At 39.9% G+C, this 24,312-nt stretch overlaps 1 protein-coding gene across 3 annotated transcripts in view; it reads left to right on the top strand.

Moving 5' to 3' along the window:
- cep112 (centrosomal protein 112) overlaps positions 1-24,312 on the top strand; it is a 121,647-nt gene that overhangs the window by 86,020 nt on the left and 11,315 nt on the right. For 2 of the 3 annotated variants that reach the window (XM_041995874.1, XM_041995855.1), the window contains exons 23-26: positions 2,886-3,035; positions 14,949-15,038; positions 20,613-20,714; positions 23,343-23,486. In XM_041995874.1, the coding sequence (XP_041851808.1) occupies positions 2,886-3,035; positions 14,949-15,038; positions 20,613-20,714; positions 23,343-23,411 (411 nt within the window). In that variant the 3' untranslated portion in view covers positions 23,412-23,486. Of the gene's footprint in view, positions 1-2,885; positions 3,036-14,948; positions 15,039-20,612; positions 20,715-23,342; positions 23,487-24,312 lie in introns of those variants that run through there. The other variant, XM_041995865.1, reaches the window with a different exon arrangement.

Here is a 24,312-nt window from a genome sequence, read left to right as displayed (position 1 = left end):
GTGAGAGTACGGTAGCTTATTAGGTTACACAATACTCAACTTCAAAAGAAGCCGGATGCTGTGCGAAAGTTCAGCCATGTTTGCCCTGCATTGGGGATGCACTGTGCCACCACAGACAAGCAACTAGTGATTAATCCTCTGTTTTGGGGACACAAAGCTGACACATGTTTAACAAACAATACAAGACATTAAAGGAAAATATATGCGTGTGCAGAATACACCACCTTATGCATAAGGTGCAGGTTTTGTGCAAACATTTTAATTTGCTTGATGAATTCAGAGTATTTGTCATGGGATTTGGTGGCTTTGTTTTAAAAGGTAAAGGTGGAACCAAAAGGTTTTTGTAGCTTTCCCCCCTGGGGCAACTCAGTCAAATGTAAACAAGAGGTCTTTGAACCTCAAAGGCTAACCCCAGTGGTTAACCCCTCAGTGTCTGACAGGAGGCATCGCTCTTGAGCTTAGCTGCATGGCTAATAGCCCAATTAAAAACATACCATAGCATACATTATCCTGTAAGGGGGTGGGTTGAAGACGCAAAGCATGATGGTATATGTTTACTTGCATGCACACACACACATCCCTCTCTTGTGCACATTACCTCTTTGCTTTTGTCTCCATTTTTCTGCTTCGTACACACACACATTCACCATCTCTCCTAATTAGTGTCTCTCAGATTCAATCGGGTGTGTTAAGCGTCTAGCTGTAAGTGGTCCTCCCCCGTGACCTGTGAACTGAACAGGGCTGCACTCTCTTTCCCTACTTAATGATGAGGTTATGGTGGGTGGTTGTAGTGGTGAGAGATCATTACATTATCCCCAATATTCCACCTTGGGAGTAGGTGGAGGTGGAGGGAGCTTTTCAAAGCGAGCACAGTTCGTGAGAGGCTAAAGTTAATTTCCAAATATATCTGATTAACTTCATATCCTGGCTTGTATGCTGCAGTCTGTCTAAATGTGATATTTTAGACACACATTAAGCAAATATGAACTATTACAGCATTCACTCTTTAGTTATTTATTTATTTTTTTATGTTTGACAAAAGAATTATAGCGTTGCTGTTCAGGCAGCCATTATGAGGTGCAAAGTACCAAGCAGCAGACATGCTGATATAGACCAACACAAAGTAGGCTTTTATTCATCAGGGAGGAAGAAATGCAACTTTGATTTAATCCTAAACTTGCTTCAACTGAGCAGTATAATGAACATGAATCATCTTAGATAACTTCACCTCCTATGTTTGGCATAAGGATGGGGATGTCTGAAAACTTCTCTGTCCATCTTGTCTTTAACTTATAATCTAAACTCAGTCAGCAACATTTAAGGCTGGAAAATAAGTTGCAGATGCTTGAAGGCTCTACAAGTTAGTCCGTTCTTCTAGAATATAATGTGTATTATATTCTACGACATATTTAATGTCATCCCACAAACCAGTGAGTGAAATCAAAGTGGTTGCATCTGTCTTTTCTGAACATCACTAAAAACATGGGGGAACCAGGCCACATTAATTCAGCATCACCCACCAAGTTTTTACCCTCACAGTCGTCTTCTTTTCTCATATCACAGCAGAGCATCCTTCCTCTGTTGTAGGCAACATTTTTTGTGGCCTTTTCTTATTGACTTATTTGTTTGCAGACTGGTGAATAAGCACAAGCATTCCTCATTTTACCTTTTTTCCTCAGCTAGGGTTCAGGAGAAGACAAGTCTGCCTTTAGCCTTGAACATAGATGCTAGCAAACTGGGAAAATAAGTCTCACCAGACCAATTACAGACTTAAAAAGGACTGACTATCAGACAGTGAAAAAGGTGTTGTGGTGTTTGAGTTATCTAACTAAATAAGATAGATACACAGTGAAAGAGAGCAGTATAACTAGACAGACAGCTGAGTTCACTAGTTTAGGGTGCCAACGCTGCCTGGAGGCAGAAGACCAGCAGATGCAAGGAATCCATATAGCAAAATAATTTTTCTGCCCAGAAATGGTTTTCCAATAATAATGTGCCATTTGTTGCTTTCATGTGGCTGTCCCACTGACCAAATAAGCCTGTTCTCCCTCTCACCGTCGCCTCACCGTCTCTTTCTATCTGTGGTCGACCTGCACTGCTTTAACTTCCTTACTCCTACACAATGCGCAGATTCCGGCAGGGCTAGTCCTCCAGAGTGTGAACACGGTAAACAATTATCTGTCTAGCCTACAGCTAGCAGCAGCACTGCCCGTCTCGCCACCGCCACTTCTGTTCTCCCCCTCCCATCCCTCTCTCTTTTACTCACTCTCATCTCTCCTCAGCCTCCCTCTGACAGCAGCTTAAATAGAATGTTAATTTTGACTGGAGGTTTTCAAAGCCGAGGCACTTCCTTTTCATCTTAGTGTGCACCACAAGTTCACCAACACAAAGTCGCTGTGTTTTTTCTTTCTTGTCTATTTTTTTTTAACAACTCCCTCTTTTCTTTCTCCTTTCTTCTCTGTGTCTTCTGCCTCGTCTCAAAAAAGACACTCTGGGAAACTCTGGGAAAAGCGGTGTTTCAAGGTGATTGTTGCTGCCATGCTGATCCATTTCATAAAGGAAATGCATTTTCCATCTCATACAAGTCTTCTTCTGAGACCAATGAAATTAATCAGACCAGCATTTTGCCTAGTGAACAAATTTTACAATTTGCTTCTTGCAACAGGTTTTTTTTTCTCCTCTCAGGTTAAATATGCACTGCAAAAATGTTTTTATGTTTTCTTAAAGCAGGTAGAACATTTCTCAGTATGTCTTGCTATCTTTCTGTTTACTCACACTTGCAGGACACTGGTCGCCCACTTCGGACTCACGTCCATTAGAACTGTAAACACATGAGGATTAGTGAAAATCTTTAGTTTCTCTTTCTCTCTTTTTCTCCCTGATAGCTAATTGCAGAGCTACAGACGTCTCTTTGTGACTCAAAGGAGGAGGCTGTTCGTATGCAGCAGGCAATGGAGAAGCAGCTGAAGGAGGCCAATGCTCGTTGGGATGAAGAGAGACGGACAATAACCCACCATGTTGATCAGGACAACAAGGTCCGGCTTGTCTTTTCTTCACATTTATTGTAGTTGCATCTGAAAACATTCATGAGAAATCTTCTTTTTTCCCCCTTATTTAAGCATTTGTTAGTTAGAGCCACATGTTAGAGTTCCATGAATAAGGAGCTTTTTTTAAATTAAATTTTTCAGCTTTTCAGCTTTTATTACCAGTGTTTACTTAGTTAGCATCAAACTTCTAAAAATATTCTTTATATCTCATATTGTCTTACATGTACACTTTTGCCTCATTCAGCTCATTTGTTGGTGGAAAAGTTCCATCACACGTTTGTCAAAAAGAAGACTTCACAACTTTTTAAAGCAAAAATTGATGATTTAACAAAAACAAAATAAAAAAAACTGTTCAAATGACTTAACAGAATATTCAGAGGTACAGAGTAAAGGTCATTCAACCATAGAACAATAATTATGTGAGCATCCGCACTACTATACTGTGACTACCTGCTGCGCCCAACAGTTTGGGATCAGAATATTCCACAACGACAAGAGGAGTTATCAACATTTCACGCTTCTTAATGACAGCTTTCTAAATTTAAAGTCTAATTTTGGTTTTTATTTATACTTCAAAACATGTCAACATCAGTCTCATGATTTCCTGATAATCATCAAAGATTACTTCTTTTTTAATGTTTGGCTTAATATAATTTAATTAGATTTTTGGTAAGTTGTAGTTTTTATCCAAAACTGGATGATTTCAGATTTATTTTCAGTTTATCGTTAATCATTTAACTTAATTCAATTTAATTTAGCTTTATTTTTATATTCCATTTCACAACAAGGTCATCTTAAGGCTCTTTGCAAAAGAGTTAATCAACATAATTGCATTCATTAAGACTTCGATTAAGTTATATCTATACTTTAGATATTAATGAATGATGATAAACCAGGGGGCAGCACAGCCCTGAAGATGTGTGTTTCTGCACCACGTAGGAGAGGGCATCATCTATGTTTGTTTTTGTTTTTCTTTTTTGTTGCTCATCAAATGACTCTTAAGATCACTTTTAAATGATGAAAGTGATTTTAATGATGCAGTTTGTTTTTATGCTTGTGGCTTAAATTCCATCATTAGCTTGAACTGGAGCAATATTTGCAGCCTCTTGTTTACATTTATCATTGTAGTTGTTCTAGTCTTTTTAAACTGGTGCGGAGGAGGAAAGAGAGAGACAGCTCTGTCTCATGGTTGTTTAAAATAGTTTTTTTTTAGTAGTGGTTCATCACAAACATTGAGAAACTTTTGAGGTTATTCCCATAATGCTTTAGAAGAAATTATTTCACAATAATGTGGAAATTTGCTCCTAGTGATGGTCTCTCTAGTGTTTAAATACAGAGATGATCCTGCAGACTTAGCAAATGGGGGTTTACAACCTTACCCTCTAAAATGCCTTGTCTGGGTTTGACTTTTATAGAGTAGACACAGGTCGCTTTTCTTTTGTTAAAGCCCAGTCACTGTTTGCATGCATGTGCTTTGTCATTTTTATGGTTAGTTGCAAACTCAATAGTGTCTTTAAGTGGCTAGTGTGCTTTGTGTCTGGCTGAGCCTTATAAATCTGTCTGCTGCACCCCGCAACTTCAGTTAGAGCTGCTCTTTATCATTACTGTCATTTTACAGTTCAGCTTTACATTCAGGTTTATTCTTTAGCATTTAAGCATCTAATTGATCTGTAACACTACTTTGAAATATATAAACAAAACAATACTTTGAACATTGTGTTAATTTCTTTCTTAACCTTCATTGACCTTGCAAATTTCTCATTTGGAGTCACAGGATCTTTGATTCTGACTGAACCAGACTGGAACACAGTGGCAGAGGCAGTTGATTGGGTGTGACTCACTAAATAAAGATTTGTTGTGTCTGGGATCAGGACATGTTTCCAAACAAAACTTTGTTTGTGACTGCAGCTGCCTCATACAGAAAGGAGGCAGGTCTATGATCCTTACTTGGATCTTCTCTCTTAAGGTGGCCGTGATAGCCACCTTACCCTGAATCAACTTTTCTCCTGGTTCGTCCACTTTGAAACTTTAAAACTACCAGTTGCTGCCATGTCTCTCACCTAAATGTCTTGTCTGCTTTTATCCATCAATATTTAACAGTACAAGCCTGTTGAGTCCTCCCTGTCTCAGGCTGTTACAAAACATCGGCATCTGTGTTAGGAGCAGACACCAGCTTTCTGTTTCTGTTATCTGTGTCTTCATAATTAGGATCCCCCCTGTATTAACCACCCGCTAATGAGACTCCAATTAATGGCTGAATTGCTTATTAAAAGCCAGACATAGGGGGTGGAGGGGGGCAATGTTGGACAAACAGGAAAAAAAGAGAGAAAAATAAGGAAATTACAAAGAATTTGGTGTAAACTTGAAAGAAGAGGAAGAGGAAAAGGGTGAGATGACAAACAAAGAGGGGGAAGAAAGGGAGAGAGATGCAGTGAACGGATGGAGGAAGTGTGAGGATTGATATGAAAGAGGGAAAGAAAGAAAAGAAAGGAATGGCAGAGAGCTGTCAGTAGGCCATCGGAGGGAGTGTGTCGCCTGCTGACATTGTTTCCATGCTGCTCACTTCAAAGGGCTCGGATTATGAAGAGAGCGAGGGGCTTCAGACAATGGGAGGGGAAGAAAATAACATCAAAGTTAGCCGCGCATTTGAATTGGGATAATCCCAAAACAGTTGTTCTGAATGCATGCTGCACCGGCTCAGATGTCCCTTTTTTTCCCCTTGTCAGACACATTCTGCTGTTTCTAGCCTGAATTTAGCTCCCTCTGTGGCTCTACTGTACTTGGACCTCTTAAATATGGGTGTTATAGAGAGACCTTTTGTGTCTTGTAAAGCCCTTTTTTTAGAACAATGGTAAAAGAGTTAAGTATGCTTATTATCTAGGTTTATTTTAGTTTTTTGGGGGAGTATTTTTGTGCGGTCTGGGAGAGACTTTGTTACATGTGTACATGTATATACATGTCTGTGTGTGATGTTATAGACAAGGGTCTCAACTTTACATTTCTGGTCGTAATTTATTTTAAGAGCTGGTAGGTCAAAAAAATGTATGTTGCAAAAAATGTGCACATTTGTAAGAGTAAAGACTACGCAAAAACTTGTTGCAATATTTGGTAAATATGATAGAAAACGTGTGCACATTGTCTTCAGCCAGAGGCTTCTTCATGTCTGCAGGAATAATGACCACTACATGTCATTCTTTGCACAAAAACTCTTAATAGAGATAATAATAATGATCACTGTATAGTTTATTCAACGAAAGAATAATCAACTCTTTGGAGACTGAATGAATATTATTTAAATAAATTACTCGTTTTAGATATTTTTAAAAAGGAGAAATGTTCACATGTCAAAGCCAAAACTGTACAGCTGTCTTAATGATGACTGCACCACATCAAGGAAGCTGATTTGCTTATTAGCTTTTTGTCAAGGTCTACTGGTGCACCAGAAGGAACTTAGCCATCATTCATGTCAGTCATTATTACCTCTCTGAATTTCATGTTATGACTATTCAAAATATCCAAGTATAGTTATTGGGATGTCATCTGCTAATATGTAAGCTGCCATGTAAAAGAGTTTGTTATTTGGCTCTTGTCGTTTAAGTCTTTTTAGAGGCATAGTTGGACAAGGGGGGGGGGGATACTGGATGGTAATACATGTATCTTGTAGCTATTTATTGATGTAATTATTTGAAAAATAATTTGCTAAAATATTGATCATAAGGAGTGAATCTAGATAATGACACCATCATGAGAAATTTGATATATTAGCTTACTTTTGTACAACAGACTGATTTTTTGGAACATGTTCAGTCTGTTCATTTGGGTAATGCAAATGGTATAGCTCTATGAGGAATATCTGTACATAACAAGGCTTTTGGTTGTAAAATTATCCACTTTCCAACACTATCTGTGTTTCCTAATGTGTGGTTTTGTTGTCAGGTGTCTGCATTTGTTATTTCTTTAAAGATGAACATTGGCTTGAGGTAAAACATTAAGTGAAGTTAAATAATGAGACTTTTGGTGATTTATTATATGTCTATGTGGTTATTTTCACTTTTATTTTCCTTGAATGCATAGATACAGTATGTGTGTTCAAGACCATATGTGTGGGTGTGCATGAGCGCTTACCTGAAATGTGCAGCTGCCAAATCTGACAGAACTGAAGCCCACATTAGCCTGCCAAGAAAAAGGGACACACACACACACACTCACACACACACAGGCCTTGTGTCTTTTCCTCACACCACATCTTTCCAACTCTGTATCTCCGAACTCTTTCTGTCTCAAACTCTGTTTCTACACTCACAAGCACACATGCTCACCTCACCCTGCCAAAGGGAGAGGTGGCTGGTGAATAAACAATGGCACTCCGCCCATGGTGTCACCCGCCTGGGCTTTGATCAGCACCGCTGTTCCTGCTCCCCACAGCAGCGCTTCCTGTCTTTCTGCCTGCTGAATGTTGCCATGCACGCACACAAACACGCACACACGCATACACCTATAACCAAGTGTACACAAGCCATCATGCGATCTCTCCCATTTTCTCCTCACTAGGTCTTTATCTTTCTCTCACACAGTGTAACTTTGAGTTGATGCCCTTTTCTGCACCTTCATATGCTCAGTGTCACACACACAGACAGGGATACACACCTTTAATCTAGGCCCATCCTGCAGAAACTTCTAGTACAAGTCAAAGAGAAGGTCTTGCTCTAGTGTCCTCCGGGTGGACTGACAGTAGACACGTTACATAATGCAACAGTGACCGTTGTCTCAGTGTTTGAGGATGAGAGTGAATATATGAGGCATCCTGTTCCAGTGTATTCTTAGTCAAACTTGCAGTTGAAGTTGTCTTTTTTTTGTCAATGTGCTGGATTTTTTTTTTTTTTCATTTTTGTGCATGCATAATAATAACAAGACAATCCTGTACACCCACACACACAGCAAACGTGCACACATTCACCAAGGATGGCTGTTGCAGCTGCAGTTTGACTGTAGATGTGTAGTTATGTATGCATTAGTTTCTGAGGGGGTTGAAAAGATGACTTTGCCTGTGGGAAGGAATGGCAGCAGTGGATCAAGAACAGGTGTGCTGAGGACTCAGTGCTGCAGAGGCAAAGAGCCGCTTCAAACGCCGCGTGTATGCTAGCGCGCATTTGTCCCCCTCTGTTCCCATGTCTGTCCACGTCCTTCAACACAGGCGAGTTCTTTGTGTCAACCTTGAGCTGAACATTTGTTTACTATAGTTTGTCAACCATGTGCATTTCCACCATTTTCTTCTTTTGTGTGTGTGTGTGTGTGTGCGTGTGCATGAGCACTAGTGCTTTGAAAGCTGCAGTGAGATCATTTAGCTGGTATTGTTTTCGCCTTGTGACTGTGTGTGTTTTTGTGTGTCATGGAAAAACTCTTGGTGGTGTGCATTTATCAGGAACTACCACAAAGGTGATTTTTTTGAGTACTTTAGCAGGTGTACATGTGCACAGTTAGAATTTAAATTACTGTCAAATTCCATATTAGGTGTGGTTCAACAAAATAAAGGGAACTAAAAAAATTACTTTTAACTCCATATATCTTTATTTGTGGTCAGAGAAGTTGTTTACAAAGATGGTCTCTACTTTTATATGTGGTATGTGAATGTTATCAACTTTTACCTTGAGTCGGGCTCACAGTTGAAGCTTCCTCAGCCTTTTTTTAAAACAACCAATAACTTTTTAATCAGTCACAATAATCTCTAAAGTTTTTGTGTCTTTATATCTAAAAATGAAATAATGCATGTGTAGGGCTGTTATGAAGGCTGCAGTTTCAGGTCCATTTTGTCCTCCATATCAGTATCAGTGTTGGATTGAAATGTTTAATCTCGGATTAGTGTGCGTCTACGTGAAAGCAAGGGCCATCCTCCCCACTGACTATGTGCTATGCAAAGCACCTGTCAGCCTGTATGTCCCTATATATGTTTGCATGTGCATGCAACTCGACACGTGTGCATTGCGTTGGCTGATTGATGACTTTTCCGGCTGTGGGAAGTGTTTGATCTACATATCAGAGGAGGTGGACAAAGGAGAAAGATAACATTCCAGGATGCTACAAGGGAACGTGGGAAGTAGAACAGCTCTTAGAGACTATAATCCACTGGCGACAAAAAAACGGAAATTACCCACTAAACCACAAACTGAATGCTTCGTTCAAAGAAACCACCATGGCCTCATAACATATGCTTGTTCTGGCCTTGAACTTGCGTGTTTGAAGAATTCCGTGCATACTTGAAGCTCACATCTCTGGGGGCACAGAAACACTAAAATAGCCAACACTAATGCCTGTTGTCTTAGCTTGTTGTTATGGTTAGAATGGAGTTAATGTTGTGGAACTTTATAAGGATCACATTTAATCTAAAAAAAAAAAAAAAGTTAAATGATTCAGGACTACAAATAACTCCCATTTGTACCGGGGGTTGTAGTTTTAATATGTTGCAATATAATTAGAAGCTTTAAATGTTTATTTTTAATGAGATTTACAGTTTCCTGTGTGATTATCAGTCAACAAAACAATGGTCTGACTTGTAAAGTTTGGGGAAAATCTGATGTAAAATAAATGACAAATAATGCTGCCTGCTTGTTTTTTTGGTTCCTGGTGTGACTGTTTGCTTGGTAAAAAGCTGAAGATTAAATCTTAAATTAAAACAGTAACCTAACTTTTACAAAGTGTTGTCAAGGGGTTTTATAGGAAGCAGTTATATTTGCAGCTTATGTTGTGCTTAACATTCATTAAATGAAATACCGTTTGCTAAACAGAATATATTTATGAGTGCCCACACACAAACAAACACAAAAACAGCAGGCATATGGCACATTTTTCGGTGTTGTTTCCTATTCTCTTTCTACCGTTGCTCACAGCAGCTGAAAGACACTGAGACGGAAAGACAGAGAACAGCGTGTTACCCCTGTAGGCATAACTTGGTTGCAACACATCTTCATTAGCGCGTGAATTGTCTTACTATTTTCATCAGCGCTCTGAAAGACGCCTCCATAGCTGTGCCAGCATGTGCACGTATTGCAAAACACTAGATAATCGTTCGATTAACTGTTTGGGAAAGTTCCACAACCGCCGTCGCAGTAAACTCTCACACCTCTAAATCAACTCTGGGAGAGGTGCATGGAAAGCATCAAAAGCACTGAAAGCAAGTCAATTCACACCAATATCAGTGTTATCTTTCAGAGGGGCTGTCCTGGTCGACTTGCTAAACCAAATCTTTTTATTCCAGCACACAGACAGACAAGACAGGAAAGCAAAAGCAAAAGTTTCTCTTCTCAAACACCTCAGGAGGGGGACCTCTCTCCTCCTACTCCACCTCCTCCTCCTACAGCTTCTCTCTTCTTTACCTTTCCCATAATCCTTTGATAAAAGTGAGTCTGTGCTCATCTCTCTGGCTATCCATCTCTCCTTGAGGTTAGCACCTCTTTTATTATTTACTATTAGATCAGTAGCTGTACATGCACACATCGCCTTGTTCTACTAAAGCTGATATGTGTGTGTGTGTGTGTGTGTGTGTGTGTGTGTGTGTGTGTGTGTGTGTGTGTGTGGGCGAAGTCCACATACGTTGTCTTTGCTTATGTATGTCTGTGTGCTTTGTGCCCCTTGTGAATCTATCTGTTACCTTACCCTTTGCTTGTCTGTGTGTGTGTGTCCTTGGCTGGAGGCGGTGCAGTGTGAGGTTTTTGCTGCTGTCTGAAGTCGTCCAGCCTCAGTGTCATTAGAGGATCTCTTTAATCCAGACTTTGGGAGAAACTTCTGACAGCACACTGCAAATAGAAGGCCCCCGCCGCACATGAAGAGCAGTTCAGCTCCTAACAAAACACCAAGTTTAAAGAGGCCCCTGGCCTTTTTTCCTCCTCCTACCATTCCCTCCCATCTTTCTTCTTTGCTTTTTTTCCTACCCTCTGTTGCTTTTACTTCACCCTAGGGAAACAGGCTTGCCTTATCTGCGCAGGAGGACCACCCAGGAAAGGATGACTCAGGCATTGCTACGTCTGTGTGTATATGTTTGTTCGCCTGCAACACAATAACTGCACATTCATTTGACTGAGCGCAGTGTTCACATTTTTAGAACTTTTGTTGTTAATATTAATGCATGCCTATACCTGCATGAATCGCTCTGAGCAGTGTGTTTGTCAGCGCTTGTGTGCGTGTGCCTCACTTTTCCTTTGAGCCAAAGTCTGGAATGAAAGGCAGATTGCTGATGGAGAGGTTAGAAAGGCCCTCAAGTCTCCCGACTGTGTGACTGTGAGGTAGATGTAAGCCCCTGACCCCGTCTCTTCACCCCGGCCGCGTTTTTCTCCACCACCCTCCTCTTCCTCGATATCTTGCTGTTTCTTATTTTCACCTCTCTGAACTTTCCCTTCTCTTTCTCTCCTCCTGATTTCTCTCTTTATCTTCCCGGGCTTTTTGTTCAGCACTTTAAGATTGTTTTTTTCTCCATCATACACCTTTTCCCTGTCTTTCTGTTCTCCTTCTGTCTTTACATCCTTCCCTCATGAAATCAATTTTCTCTTCTTCCTGGCCTGTTCTCAATCATCTCTCTCTGCATGGCTGATAGATACTATATCACCCTGAGAATCAAGCGAAGCTTCAGCTGGATCTCCTACACATGGTCGGTCATGCACATTTACACATCCATGACAACAGAAACAATCTGCATCCTGTCATACGTTGAGTGATAATGTACACGTCTACCCTATGTATTTAGATGTTTTTTTTCTGTGTTTTTGGACTTTCTGAACAAATCGACCCTTTCATCTTTATACAAAGATGTGGAAAAAGAAAGTAAATCCTCTGTTGAATGCTAAGATTTCACATGTTAAGACTTAAATTAAAATCATTTGGTCCTCACGAGATCTTAAGTGTAGGACCTAAATTTGTGTTCATAAAATAAGGTACATAAAATGCGAGATGAACAGCATATTACATATTAATGTGTGTAATCATTGTTTGGAAGGATTGTCAGTAGAAAGCCTTGTTTCTACAAAGAAAAAAACAAACAAAGAAAAGAACATGGAAGCATGATTAAGGTTAGTAATGTTGCATTTGAAGAAAAAACAAAAACTCAAGTCTTCTGGATCGAGGTACTTTGGACAGATGAGAGCAAACTAGAGATGTTTGGAGATATTGCACAGCATCCTAGCAGTGATTTGGGATTAGTGTGTAGATGTAAGACCTGGTCACCCTGCAGTCAACCATGAAGTCTTCTGCATACCAAAGTATTCAGGAGTCAGATGTGAAGTTTGACAGAAATTTGGAGAATGAAAAATGATCCGAAAAACAGCAGCAAATTTACATTAACATTTCTTTCTTCTTTCTTTTTAAAGAAATAATAATAGTGTGCAATCTGACATATGTTATTTAGATAATACTTATGTCATTTAAAGCCTGGTAAGGATCACATAATTTTTTTTGTCCTGTAAAACCTCACAATCATATGTACAAGAGTCTGTGCTTGCTTATTAGCACAACATAAACTTGTTAAAAAGAGAAGATAGTGGTAGTAGCAGTAGAAGCCACATAAACATGACATTTATTATCAGTTGCTATTGACTTGGATTAAAGTCTGACAGTGTTTCAGCTACATCAGTGGGGTAGTAATACAGACATTTATGCTGACTTCTCTGACTAATTGTCTTTTTTTTTTCACCAAAATCATTACTTTGTCTAGAAGAGTTGCTTAATTATCTGTTGCTATCACTGTAATATCATCCGTCCTGACAGTGATAATGACTAAATAACTGCAAAGCTCTTTCTGACTCACAAAGCAATCTTTTCATCAGGAGAATCGCCCCCTCAGATTCTATTAATACAGTAACAAGTATTGAACTTGTGCCCTCAGACTTGTTTTGAGGATTTTCTATGTAGAACCCACAAGAAAGCCTATGTCACCAGTGAGGCCCTCTGTTCAGCTGCACTTCCCAGAAGAAGTGGTCGCGAAATGCTGCGTCACATTGCGGGAAGTCAGAAGAAGAAGGGAGTTGCTTTCTTTTTTTATCTTCGCCTTTGATGTTGCACTCACTTTCCATAAACAAATACTTTCTTAATAAGTCACAGATAAATGTGTTCTTTCCGACATATTCTTTGTCCTCAAGTAGTTTGGTCTTAGTGTGTTTTACATTAAGCTGCCCCTGAATTTTCTTCTGTTTTGCCCAAACTCTGAAACCTGTCTCAGAATCCCAGCTATCTGCAATTCTTTATTTTTAAACTATTTTAAAATCCAAAAGAAAAAAGGAAATCCCTCACAACCATACCATCACTACAATCTGTAAACTGTGTCAGCTCCACTGAAAATGCTTTTCCAGCCTTTGATTCGTCAATAAACAAAAAGAAATGATGAAATCGAAAGCAAGGCTTACGCTGGATAGAGATGTGGGCTACGATGGGGTCGTGACTGGTAAAGAAATACCCCGATTAGTAGGATTACTGTGCTGCCTTTCAAGCTGAAGAGCTCAAACTGACCTAAACACGCTTTAAAATCACAATAGGCCATTAATGTGTGTTGATCTGGTTCCCTCTACCAGATGCGCTAATGTGCCACTGCAAGAGGAGGAGGTAAACTCTGAAGAGGAATTACTTACGTCAGAGGAGTTCAAGCGGTTCACATTTGGTCTTTTCCGTGTTGTGGTGTGGCTTGACTTGATTCTAGCTGGGGCTTTTTTGTTTGTTTTCTGATGTAGGCTGATTTAATACTAAACTGTCATGACAAAATATCGGAGACTGCTGATTAGCCCTCACCAGTGGGTGTAATCTTGTTTGTGAATAAAGAATTCATAAACCTGGAAAAGCAGCATCATTCCAGTCTGATGTAGCTTATTCAGATTATTGAAAGAGAATGAACTCATGCCAAAAATAAACACATAAATAAATTACAATGAATTTTTTTCAGAAATTTCAAACTTTTTTTGTGTGTTTGTTGTCCACTTTTCTGAGCGTTGCTATACAGAAGTTCATCCTTACCCTAAAGCTTTATAGGTTGTGTGATTTATGTCTGTGTAGTGGGTTGTACATCAGGTGGTCATGCCTATCACCTGGACTGCATTTCTTTCAGCTCACAGAATCAACAAGCTAACACCTGGCCCGCTCACTCAGCTCGGGTGGGGGGTGGCGGGGTATGCTGCGGATATTGATGCTAGCCAGATCCCCACACACTTGTTGAATGTGTGTGTGTTTGGAAGAGTAAATGCATGTGTATGTTTTTATGTTGAGGTGCATGTGCGTGCACATCACCTCTCTGTTTCCCATGCAGGGTAATCAAAGATGAAGTGTCCACATGTGCAGTAAAAACATCTGGTTCCGTGTTGAGCGGAGGAACTGCGGCTTGCTATCACTTACAGGCAGAGAGGAGAGGAATTGCCCAGCGCACATGCAAACACACACATATACACAAAGAGAGTTTTTTTTTTCCTTGCCTGAATTCCAAAATAATAGATCAAGTTATTTATTGTTGTGGCAAATTTGTTCAACTCAGGGATACATGTGGGAATGCATCTTTTCCTTTAAAAACAGAGATTAGAAATGCAGGAAAATCCCTGTGTGGCTTTGTGCTGATTTTTTTTTTCTAAATTAGGGCTGCGTCTCAGTAATTACTGTCATGGCGTTTATTATTAGTGTTTTTGACACAAAAATAGTCACAGGCTGCCTTTTTCTACCTTCCTGTCTCTTTTATATTCTCTCATTGGTTTTCTCCAAAGCTGGTGTCTTGACTGTTAAACAACCGCTCTTTGAGTTGAAGTGTGCATCTTTTGCCAGCAGAAATGTAACTGTAGATCATCTTCTATCAATTTGCGTCACTTACACGTTACACCACAAAGATGCGGAGTTGTTTTTTTGGTTGTGTCTGTCAGCCGTCTGACTGTCTCTCCCTTCCCCCAGGCTCTGCAGGAAAAGGTGGAAGGCCTGCAGAGACAGCTGCACTGCTCAGAGAAGAAGCTACTCAGCAAGGAGCTGGAGACTGAAGAGAAGGTAATGAAGTTACTCATCTTTTCCTCTAAATCTCTCGCCATCTCTTTTTTATGCTCATCAGGTATATACAAGAAAGCAAGGCCGTCTCACTTAAACTCATTTGCTGCCCACCACTATCATTGCATCACTCTCGTTGCCTGACATTAACTTTTTTTTTTCAGCCCTCAGCCGTTTTGGTCACACTTCTTTTAGCTTCTTGCCAGCACGCAGCCTAAATATTCATGTTAATCATACAATCCTTAAATCTCTTTAGTGGCTGGTTCAACACCCTTCTCTGCTCTCCCTTCTCTTCTTGTGGTGAGCCCCTCCTCTACTTTGCCATCCTAACTTGATCCTCCAGGGGGCCACAAAAGACAAACAGAATGGATCCTTTTTCCCTCCTTTTCTGTCCTGCCTTCATCTCTCTACCATCTCTCCTTCTCCTGTTCAGAGTCAACGATATGCCCCCTCGCACATTTCCCAAATTCCTTGAGATCTGGCTTCAAGAGCCAGCGCCTAGGGCCAGGAATGCCACCACTGCCTGTGTTTAAAAGGGAAGCCTCTGTGTGCGCACACACTGACACACACTCCCCGTGGCTCTCCAGAATGCCCTGTAATCAGGCTCTGTTTTGACCTTGACACACACGGAGAAGAAAGCACTAATGACTACACTCACACAGGAGGTTGGTCTTTGTGCTGCGGTATGTACACCGAAGGCATTTATTCTCTCGTGTTCCTTGTGATCCTCCCACTGACCCTTGTACACATTTCACACAGTTGTCACACACCTCGGTGTCCGGCTATCGTAGATCGCACTGAAGGGTTGATGCTTTTCAGGAGCTATTTGTCACTGATCCACACCAGGGGATGCTGCAGATTGTCTCCTAGAACTGCACCCTGAATCTGCCATTTATAACATTTTATCTGTCCTTGTTGTACAACACATATGTTGTTTTTAAATGGGTTTATAAATAAAGTTGACTTGACTAAACCTTCAGCTTTTATTTTAGATTATTGCCTTTGCACTCATATCATTAAACTGCTTTTATTTGTTAAATAACAAATCAATAATAAAAAAAAAAAAAACACAAGCTCATGCCACATCAGTTCTTCGTATTAGAAGAATAGAACGGTTATGTTGTCTCAACCTGTTCTTGTTGGGTTTTATTCATGTGAACTTTGCATACATCAGGTAGTTTAGTTAAGTATTATCCCTCTGCTATGTCATGATTTCTACAGTGTTCGCCAATGAAAGTTTCTTGTAATTTGCTTAAAAGCAAACATTTCATAAGAATTTTGTTTATTTGAGCTCCTTTGTTTAATTTATTTTACTAGAACATCAGGTTGTAGCCTACTAAAAATGTGGTCATGATTGATTAAAATTTCTGACACAAATACCTGTATAACACCTGTTTTTTCCTTTCTTTTTTATTTTATATATATTTTTTTTAAACCAGCACCAATGAGTCAGCTTTTTTCCTGCAACATCATGATTACATCCAGGCCTCATGCTTCGCTTCAGCATGAGTAAACAAGACTAAGAATGTGGCTAAGCATTTGGGTTTCATTTTAGGCTCCTCACAGCTTTTGATTTACAGCCACAAACGAGTTTCACTTATTTATCCCAGACTGTTTTTCTGTGACAAAGCCGGCAAACAGGCAGTGAGCCACAGAAAGTGCTCTGCATAAGCTCAAAAGAGAAAACTAAGAGAAAGCATTGACTCCTCCCTCACCTGGTCAGGTGTGTGTTTTAGTGTAATTTGTCTAAGGAAAACAGCAGCTCTGCCATAATATAGTTTTTTATTTGTTTTTGTGTGTAAACATTATGCATACAAATGAATTGTATAAGGAACACCGGTTTGGGGATTTTTTTTGTTTGTTTTTTTCTCTTGTTTATCTGCCAAGATGTATCCCTCTAATCCTTATATCTTTGTAATCTGATCCCTCGCATGCTAACAGCTTTTCTGTCCAGACTTCACCCAGATGTTGCTTGCCTCACATGCGAGGCCCTCTCAGGCTCCTTCACCTCTGTTATAGCACATCATCAGCTCACTGCGTGGCTGAATTCTTGTTTAAGAAAGCAGCAGAATATAGCGTAGCTGTCCATCGAAATACGTACAGTGGCTATGGTGAACTGTACGCATTGGACCTTAGTGTAATAAATAAACAGTTCATTTCTGTAGTTGTTCTCAGTTTAGATGCACACACGAACATGGAGATGAGTTGAACTCTTGTCATTGTCTTGCATGCCGTTTTCATTGTGAAGCGTTACATCAGCAGCCACGAATCCATCCCACCATTCTAACAACTCCACAAAGATCTGTAGCCGTCTCTAATCTCCCGCTTTTTTCTTTTTTCCCTCATTTTGGTGAAGCTGTTTCTCTTTTCCTTCTCACAGCAAAGAGTTTTTGATTTCAAACCGCTCCTAGGTGAACTCACTCAATGCCAACTGAGTAGATGTGAAGGTGCAAACTTTGTGAGTAGTGGCATTTTTGATGTACCCTCTTGTTCCTGACAAGATTTTTATCGCTAAGGAACAAGGGGGTATATCAAATAGGTCTTTCGAGCAGCTACTCAGGGCACATCCAACTCATCTCCCGTAAGCTTGAGCACATACACACACACATACCAACTTCATTAGCATTTATCAAACTTCCCAACGATGTGACAAACTTCAATTGAACTGCAAGTATTTAGTGCTTGTTCCTTTCTGCTGGCAGCTGTCAAAAATCATGCCATGTGACAGTACTAAATACAAGAGAAAGTCAAAACCACAATCTAAAGGCTATATATAGATAAAATGTTGTCATTTTAAAATGACTGGGAGGGGAAAATGACTGCTGCTCCTCACAGTCTTCAAAACTGAGCTTCATCAGGAACAAACAAAATCTCATTTAAAAAACAAAACTGTGCAGATAAAACCCAATTTTACTTCAAAAAGTCTAAATCCTCTGTCATTGCTATAGGGGATATAGTGGCACACATATTTTCCAGTGACTTCTCTGCCCTCCTTTTTTGCTTCTCCTTTGTCGGATTTATCTGGAATCCATCAATGACCAAAACCTCCTGGAGGGTTTGATCAGCAACGTTGTTCAAAGCCATCTTCTGTCCTAATAGCGAGGAGCCTTTTTTTTCTCAGACGTCATCGCACGTCTCCTTCCACCTGTCAGAAAAACTAACATGCCTTTGCTGTAAAAAAGATGTTGAAAGAGGAGAAAAATGTGTGTTTGCATGAAGAAAAACAGAGATGTGAGTGGAAGACCCTTGGAAGAGAATGCAAAGCTGAAGGAACAACGTCTCTGAGGAAGCAAGTCAGACATCTGTGGGGAGTCAGATGCTTCTGCTTTAAATTTTTAACTCCACTGAGAGACATAGTCAGAAATTGTCTTATTGTTTGTTTGTGTTTTGTTTTTTTCTTCCAAATCTGTAAGTCAAGCAAGTATTTCCACAATACATGTATTGTTATAATAAAGCAAATGCCTGCTGCTCCCACCCACACATGGTGCATAAAGAGTTATGGCTAAGCTTCAAAATAGAGATACTTAAGAATAATGTAACTGTAGATGGTTCATCAAAGAAAAAGACCTCTTCACCTTTACGACTGTCTGCAGAGTTTCCAGTCGCCCCTGTTGCTCTCTGCAAGTCCTTGTGAGTTCACTGTTGCAGTTTTGCCTATTCTAATGTATGTATGGGACAGAAAATGGAGACAGCATTGCCAAAAAAGAGCTTATAATTTAGGCAGAGCAGATCTCTCATTGCTGCGGTGACTGTACCATACATGAACCAAGAATGCAAAACTTAAGGCACTTGGCTTTTGAAGAATCTAAGACTTATATTCAGAGTGGCTGGTAAAGGATGTGTTTATTCAACCATTGTTTATTGCTTTGGTCTGAGGTATTGAAGTGTGTTTTGTCTTGGCTTGCCATTCTGTTATGACTACAGAGGCTGCTATAGATAGACATTTTGAAAATCTGCACCCCGCGGCTTGAGCTTTTTTTTATATATATATATATATATATATATATATATATATATATATATATATATATATATATTTATTTATTTTATCCTGGACATTTAAATTAAAGCTTCTCCAACTTTTCTTTTTTTTTGCCTCTTGTTTGAGAAATGTCACCTGCAAATTATCCTTGATCTCTTTGTCACACACCAGAGAAAAGATATGTTTTTGCAAACCAGTAGAGTCTCGATCTGATGTAATTGGTCTAGCACTTTAAAATCAGCAGGCTTGAAGGAGGCTGAAAATTGGCAAAGTTGTGGCAGACTAATCTACTACACGCTGTGCAGAGACAAAGTGAGCTGCTTCATGTTGGGATCATTTATACTGGGGGTTGCTTTGAAGTGCTTCCCCAATCCCTTTCATTGTGCCTAGGAAGATTAATTAGCCAAAGCCAGAACAATCAGTTAAATCCACAACAGGATGATTATTTTAGGGAGGCTGATCTTTTTTAAAACCCCCCACCCCCTGGCTTCATTCACGCTCTCTTCACTTGAAAGACCAGACTGATGAGAGCTGGACTATGCTGGACTTTGGCTCTGCCAAAAGCATTATGGTTGCCCAGACTCTGCCCTAGTTACACCTTGAAATATGTGTGTGAAACTGTTGCTTTTCACAGGCCCCAATAATTCCTCAAGCTCTGTTAAACTGTTCATCAAGCTCCAAATTAATCTATTCAGCAACTCCTCAAGATGCTGTAAATGCTTTTACAATACTGTAAAAGCTCTGTTTGTGTGTGTTTATGCCTGTGCACTGCATGTGTGTGTGCCCATTGATGTGTGTTTGTGGGTAAAAAGTAGGGGGTTGCGCTAACCAAACCCTTTTCAACTTCTATAATCAGACTCTGGTTTAGTGGAGTGTAATTTAGCCCCAGACAGACTTCCTCCAGTCCTCCCTGGTGGAGATAGCTAGCTAGCTATTGAGCCGCCACTATGTTTGATGTGTTCTGCCCTCCACCGTGGCTCTGTCCTCTTCCAAACCCAGCTGTGTTGAGCCTGTCAGGGGTGTCCAGCTCCAGTCCTTGAGAGCTGCAGTCCTGCAGGTTTTAAATGTTTCCCTGCTCCAACACTGCTGAATCAAATAAAATGGCTCTCCTCTCCTCAACAGCTTGTTGTCAAGTTCTGCCCAATCATATTGACCCATTAATCTTATTCAGGTGTGCTGCAGCAGGAAACATCCAAGACTTGCAGGACAGCTGCCCTCGAGGACTGACTTTGGACACCCTTGCTGTAAATGCTTTGTGTCAGATCTATCTATAGTCGCCAGCAGCCAGTGGGGATGGGGGGCTGTGCAGTGCGAGTCCTGCCAGCCTGTGGACCCCCTGTGGAGATGTGAAGGAGCTGTGTAGAGTGAGGGAATACTCTGAGCCATGAATAAAGAGGGGATACCCACAGTCTATTTGTGTGAGTGTGTGAGCCTCCTCCAAGTGAGCTGTTGGTTTGGTTGCTGTGTCTAGGAGAGACAAGGAGGCAGAAACACTTATTCAGCAATGATATTCATGGATTACTCATCTATGTCACTACTAATGTGTAATGTGGATAATGTAATAGTATATAACTTAACCAGCTCTGTGTTGTCAGGTGACTATGGTGCATCAGGAGTATGAGGAGAAGATCAAAGGTTTGATGCCAGCTGAACTCAGACAGGAACTTGAAGACACCATCACCTCTCTTAAAGCTCAGGTGAGGATTAATTGCCACATCCAGACTAGATACATGTAAAACTAAAACAAACATCCAAAACATATTCAGTCTGTCCACTCTCTGTCTATCTGACTGCTTTGTAATTTAGATTTTTTGTCTTTGTAATGTGTAAAATGCAAATAAAGATAGAAAGCAATTATCTCTAACCCATTTAAACTCAGTATTTAATAACAAAAAAATTGTGCAAAGACAATAAATCGTGATGAACTAAACAATTTTATTGTCTTTTTGTATAATTTATGTAATTTCAGATGTAATGCCAGCAACATATTTCAGCAGAGTTGGGCCAGTCACATATTTACAGATGTCTTGCATCACCTCTTCTTTTAACAACACTGTGTTTGGAAACTGAGGAGATCAGTTGTAATTTTGAAAGTAAAATCCTTTCGTTTTCCTGTTGGATTTCAGCTGCTGAACAGTGCGGAGCCTCTTTTGCTGTATTGTTTCAGTTCATAATGCGCCAGATGACTGAAAGATCAGTGGGTGACAGGCATGAACTGCAGGCTGACCAGTTCAGCAGCTGGATCCTTTTATAAGCAGTCGTGCTGTCGTAATATGTGCAGAATGTGTTTTCCTGTTATCGCTCTCATGTAAGAAAGATTTCCCAGAATAAGCCATCATCAGGATGTCTGCAATGGTTGCATCTAAACCGGCATGTGTTGTTCAGCAGTAATGGTGCTTTCAAAGACACACAGGTTACTCATGCCATGTGCATAAATGCCAGGACAGTGTTCCACTTCACCTCCGTCCATCTTATGTGTGTGTGTGTGTGGTTTTTTTTTTATCCCTGCTTGGCAGAGTTTCAGTTTTCAATTGTTGTTACTGCAGTCACTGTCAAAGGTTTTCAGATGGTTTTGTGAGCCCTGCATTAATTTCGGCTTTAGATTCATTCATTTATTTTCTATAGCGCTTACTCCAGTTCAGGGTCAGGGGGAAGCTGGAGCCTATCTTAGCAACTGATCCACAGCAACATGTAGAATCATGTCTGCTTTAAATGCTGTGTTGCCTGATGGCCTGAAGATTTTACAATATTATTCTTAAATTGTTTAACTATTTAAACTTAAGTCTTTTCACCAAATTAACCTCTCTGTGACTCATTCTTAAATATTCTGTCATGGTACAGGGTATTTAACAAGAGGATGCTAAGCATTGTAAAACTTTTTCAGTTTGTTGTTGCTCTTGTCCCAAGTTTCTGAAGCGTGCTAAATAGCATTTTAGATGTTGTCTTTCTTCTATTTTAAATTAAATACAAGGTTTGATTTTTCCACAAATCATTCTTTTCTGTTTCCTAACCTTGTGGGAAATTGAGTTTTACAAAAAGCATGTTTCTATTTTAGAGTTGTATGAAACTAAACAAGACATGACAGCTTTTCTTTTTTGTAAGATCACTCAGTCAGTTAAAGCCACTTTCTATACAGTGAATTTCCAAGACTCAAATGTGAAGTTGGACCATAAATCACTCTAGACTGTCTGAAACAGAACCTGACCATATGGTATGACTATGTCAGATTCAGTTATATGAATGAGAACAAAGGTCTTGATCGTTTGGTTTTGCTGTAGCGCTCAGTCTCAGACCTTTAGTTCGCTTTGGATCCTACAGATCATCTTTATTAACCTCAGTTTCCCCTTTCCCTTCCATCTAATTATACTATCAACTTTTGCTGAACCTCACATTGTTCTTCTGAGCCTCGTATCTCGCCTTTCACAAGGGGTACTTACATAGCAAATAATTTTTGTTGTAACAATAATAAGACCATGTGGTGCCACATATTGTGAAATGGGCTCGTGATAAACCCCTGCCTTGTATAAATACATCTTCCAAGATCCCATTTCAGGGCACAGACCACAGCTCTGTGATCAGATATGTTTATAAAATGTAATTCATGACCAGAGCGGTCTCTCCTCTCATTGACAGTGTCTTAGGTTTTGCACATTAACATGCATTATTTTTATATAGTTAAAAAAAAAAAAAGACAAAAAATGGTTATGGAGAGTTTTCATGTCTCAGGAGGAATCTGACCACATTTCAATGGAGTTTTGCATATACTTCAGCAGTGTGAAGTGCCAAATGAAATGCTAGAACTTGAGCTGAGGTCTCCCCCACAGAAAGGAATGTACCCTCGGCTCCAGTATGGTAGTCCCAGAACAATACAGATCCTTTTGGGACTGTGATTATTCTGCCAGGCTCTAGATGCTGAGTAAATGTAGATGGGGGTTTATTTTCACTTCAGCCAAAAACACTTCAAAAATAAACTTACAATTTGTAGCCAAACAAAAGAATGGTGCTGCCTCCTCTCACAACATCCAAACCTCATCTAACCTGGACCAAAATGTGCCCTGTGACCCACTGTGCCTTAACCTCACCAACCCTAATCTCCTGACCCCCAGCCCCTGCTGTCTTGACCCTTTGGATTCAACAAGCGAGCTTTTATTTCATTCACCCCTTCTCTGCTAACCCACTCAACCCAAAAGCACAACTCACCGAACGCACTCTTCTCCACTTCTAATCAGTGCCCTGCTAACCTCATACCAATTACACAAGCTATCAAAGCCTGTACATTTTCCTGATTGTTGCACCATATCTTACATTGTGTGTCTGTGCTACAGGTCAGCTTCCTCCAGAAGACCGCTGCTTTGCTGCAGGAAGACCTGGACGCCTGTCGCAGCAGGAGATGAGTGGAAGTGGACTGTATAAAAATATGTGGAGGTTTGTGTTGCAGAACAATGCAGATACAGCTTTCTGTGTGGAATTACAGAAATCCTTACTTTATAGCATTCTGTCAAACACTTGTAATCTGGAGGGTTTTGATTTAACACTCATCCATCACACTGAAAAAGACATAGAGTGTTGAAACAATACTCACATCTACATCTGGGTGGACTGTCACATCACATTTAAACACTGTGTTTCTTTTAGTATTCTAACATTTTATTCATACTGATTCATTTGGAAAATAACATCCAAGCTTTCAAAGAGTTAGTTCAGTGTTTTCCAATCCAGGTCCTCGGGACACCCTGCCCTGCAAGTTTTAGATGTAACCCTACTTTAACACCTGAATTAAATGAATGGCTCGTTAACAGGCTACAAAGAACTGGATGACGAATTTCATTCATTTGAATCAGGTGTGTTGAAGTAGGAACACATCCAAGACATGCAGGGCAGGGGGTCCTGAGGACCTGGATTGGGAAACACTGAGTTAGTTTGAATTTCTTTCCATGATAACGTGACATATGGCTGGACATGAAGAGTAAAATCTCCCATCATAGATGAGCATTACTGACTGTTACAAGTACTTCACACTCCTCGTGCCATCTTTAAGTTTAATATGCTTGTTTTACTCATGAAATATTTATTCATTGACAAATTTTTTTAAGGAAGATTTTTATGTTCTCATCCTGTTATACTGTTCAGTTCGTTGCGTTATTCTGATATTAACTTGGTATTTTCATTGTTGATGTTTGATATCATTAAACATGTCCTTACATAATTTTTTAATAAAAGACTTTTCATAATTTTCTGTTGTTTTGCTTTTTTTTTCCTCCCCATTTACGGCATGCTTCCATCATTTTGAAATAC

This window comes from Melanotaenia boesemani, chromosome 2 (assembly GCF_017639745.1).
Source record: "Melanotaenia boesemani isolate fMelBoe1 chromosome 2, fMelBoe1.pri, whole genome shotgun sequence".
Lineage (NCBI taxonomy): Eukaryota > Metazoa > Chordata > Actinopteri > Atheriniformes > Melanotaeniidae > Melanotaenia > Melanotaenia boesemani.
The sequence above is the reverse complement of the archived record's forward strand: the minus strand, read 5'-3'. Positions and strand labels throughout refer to the sequence as shown.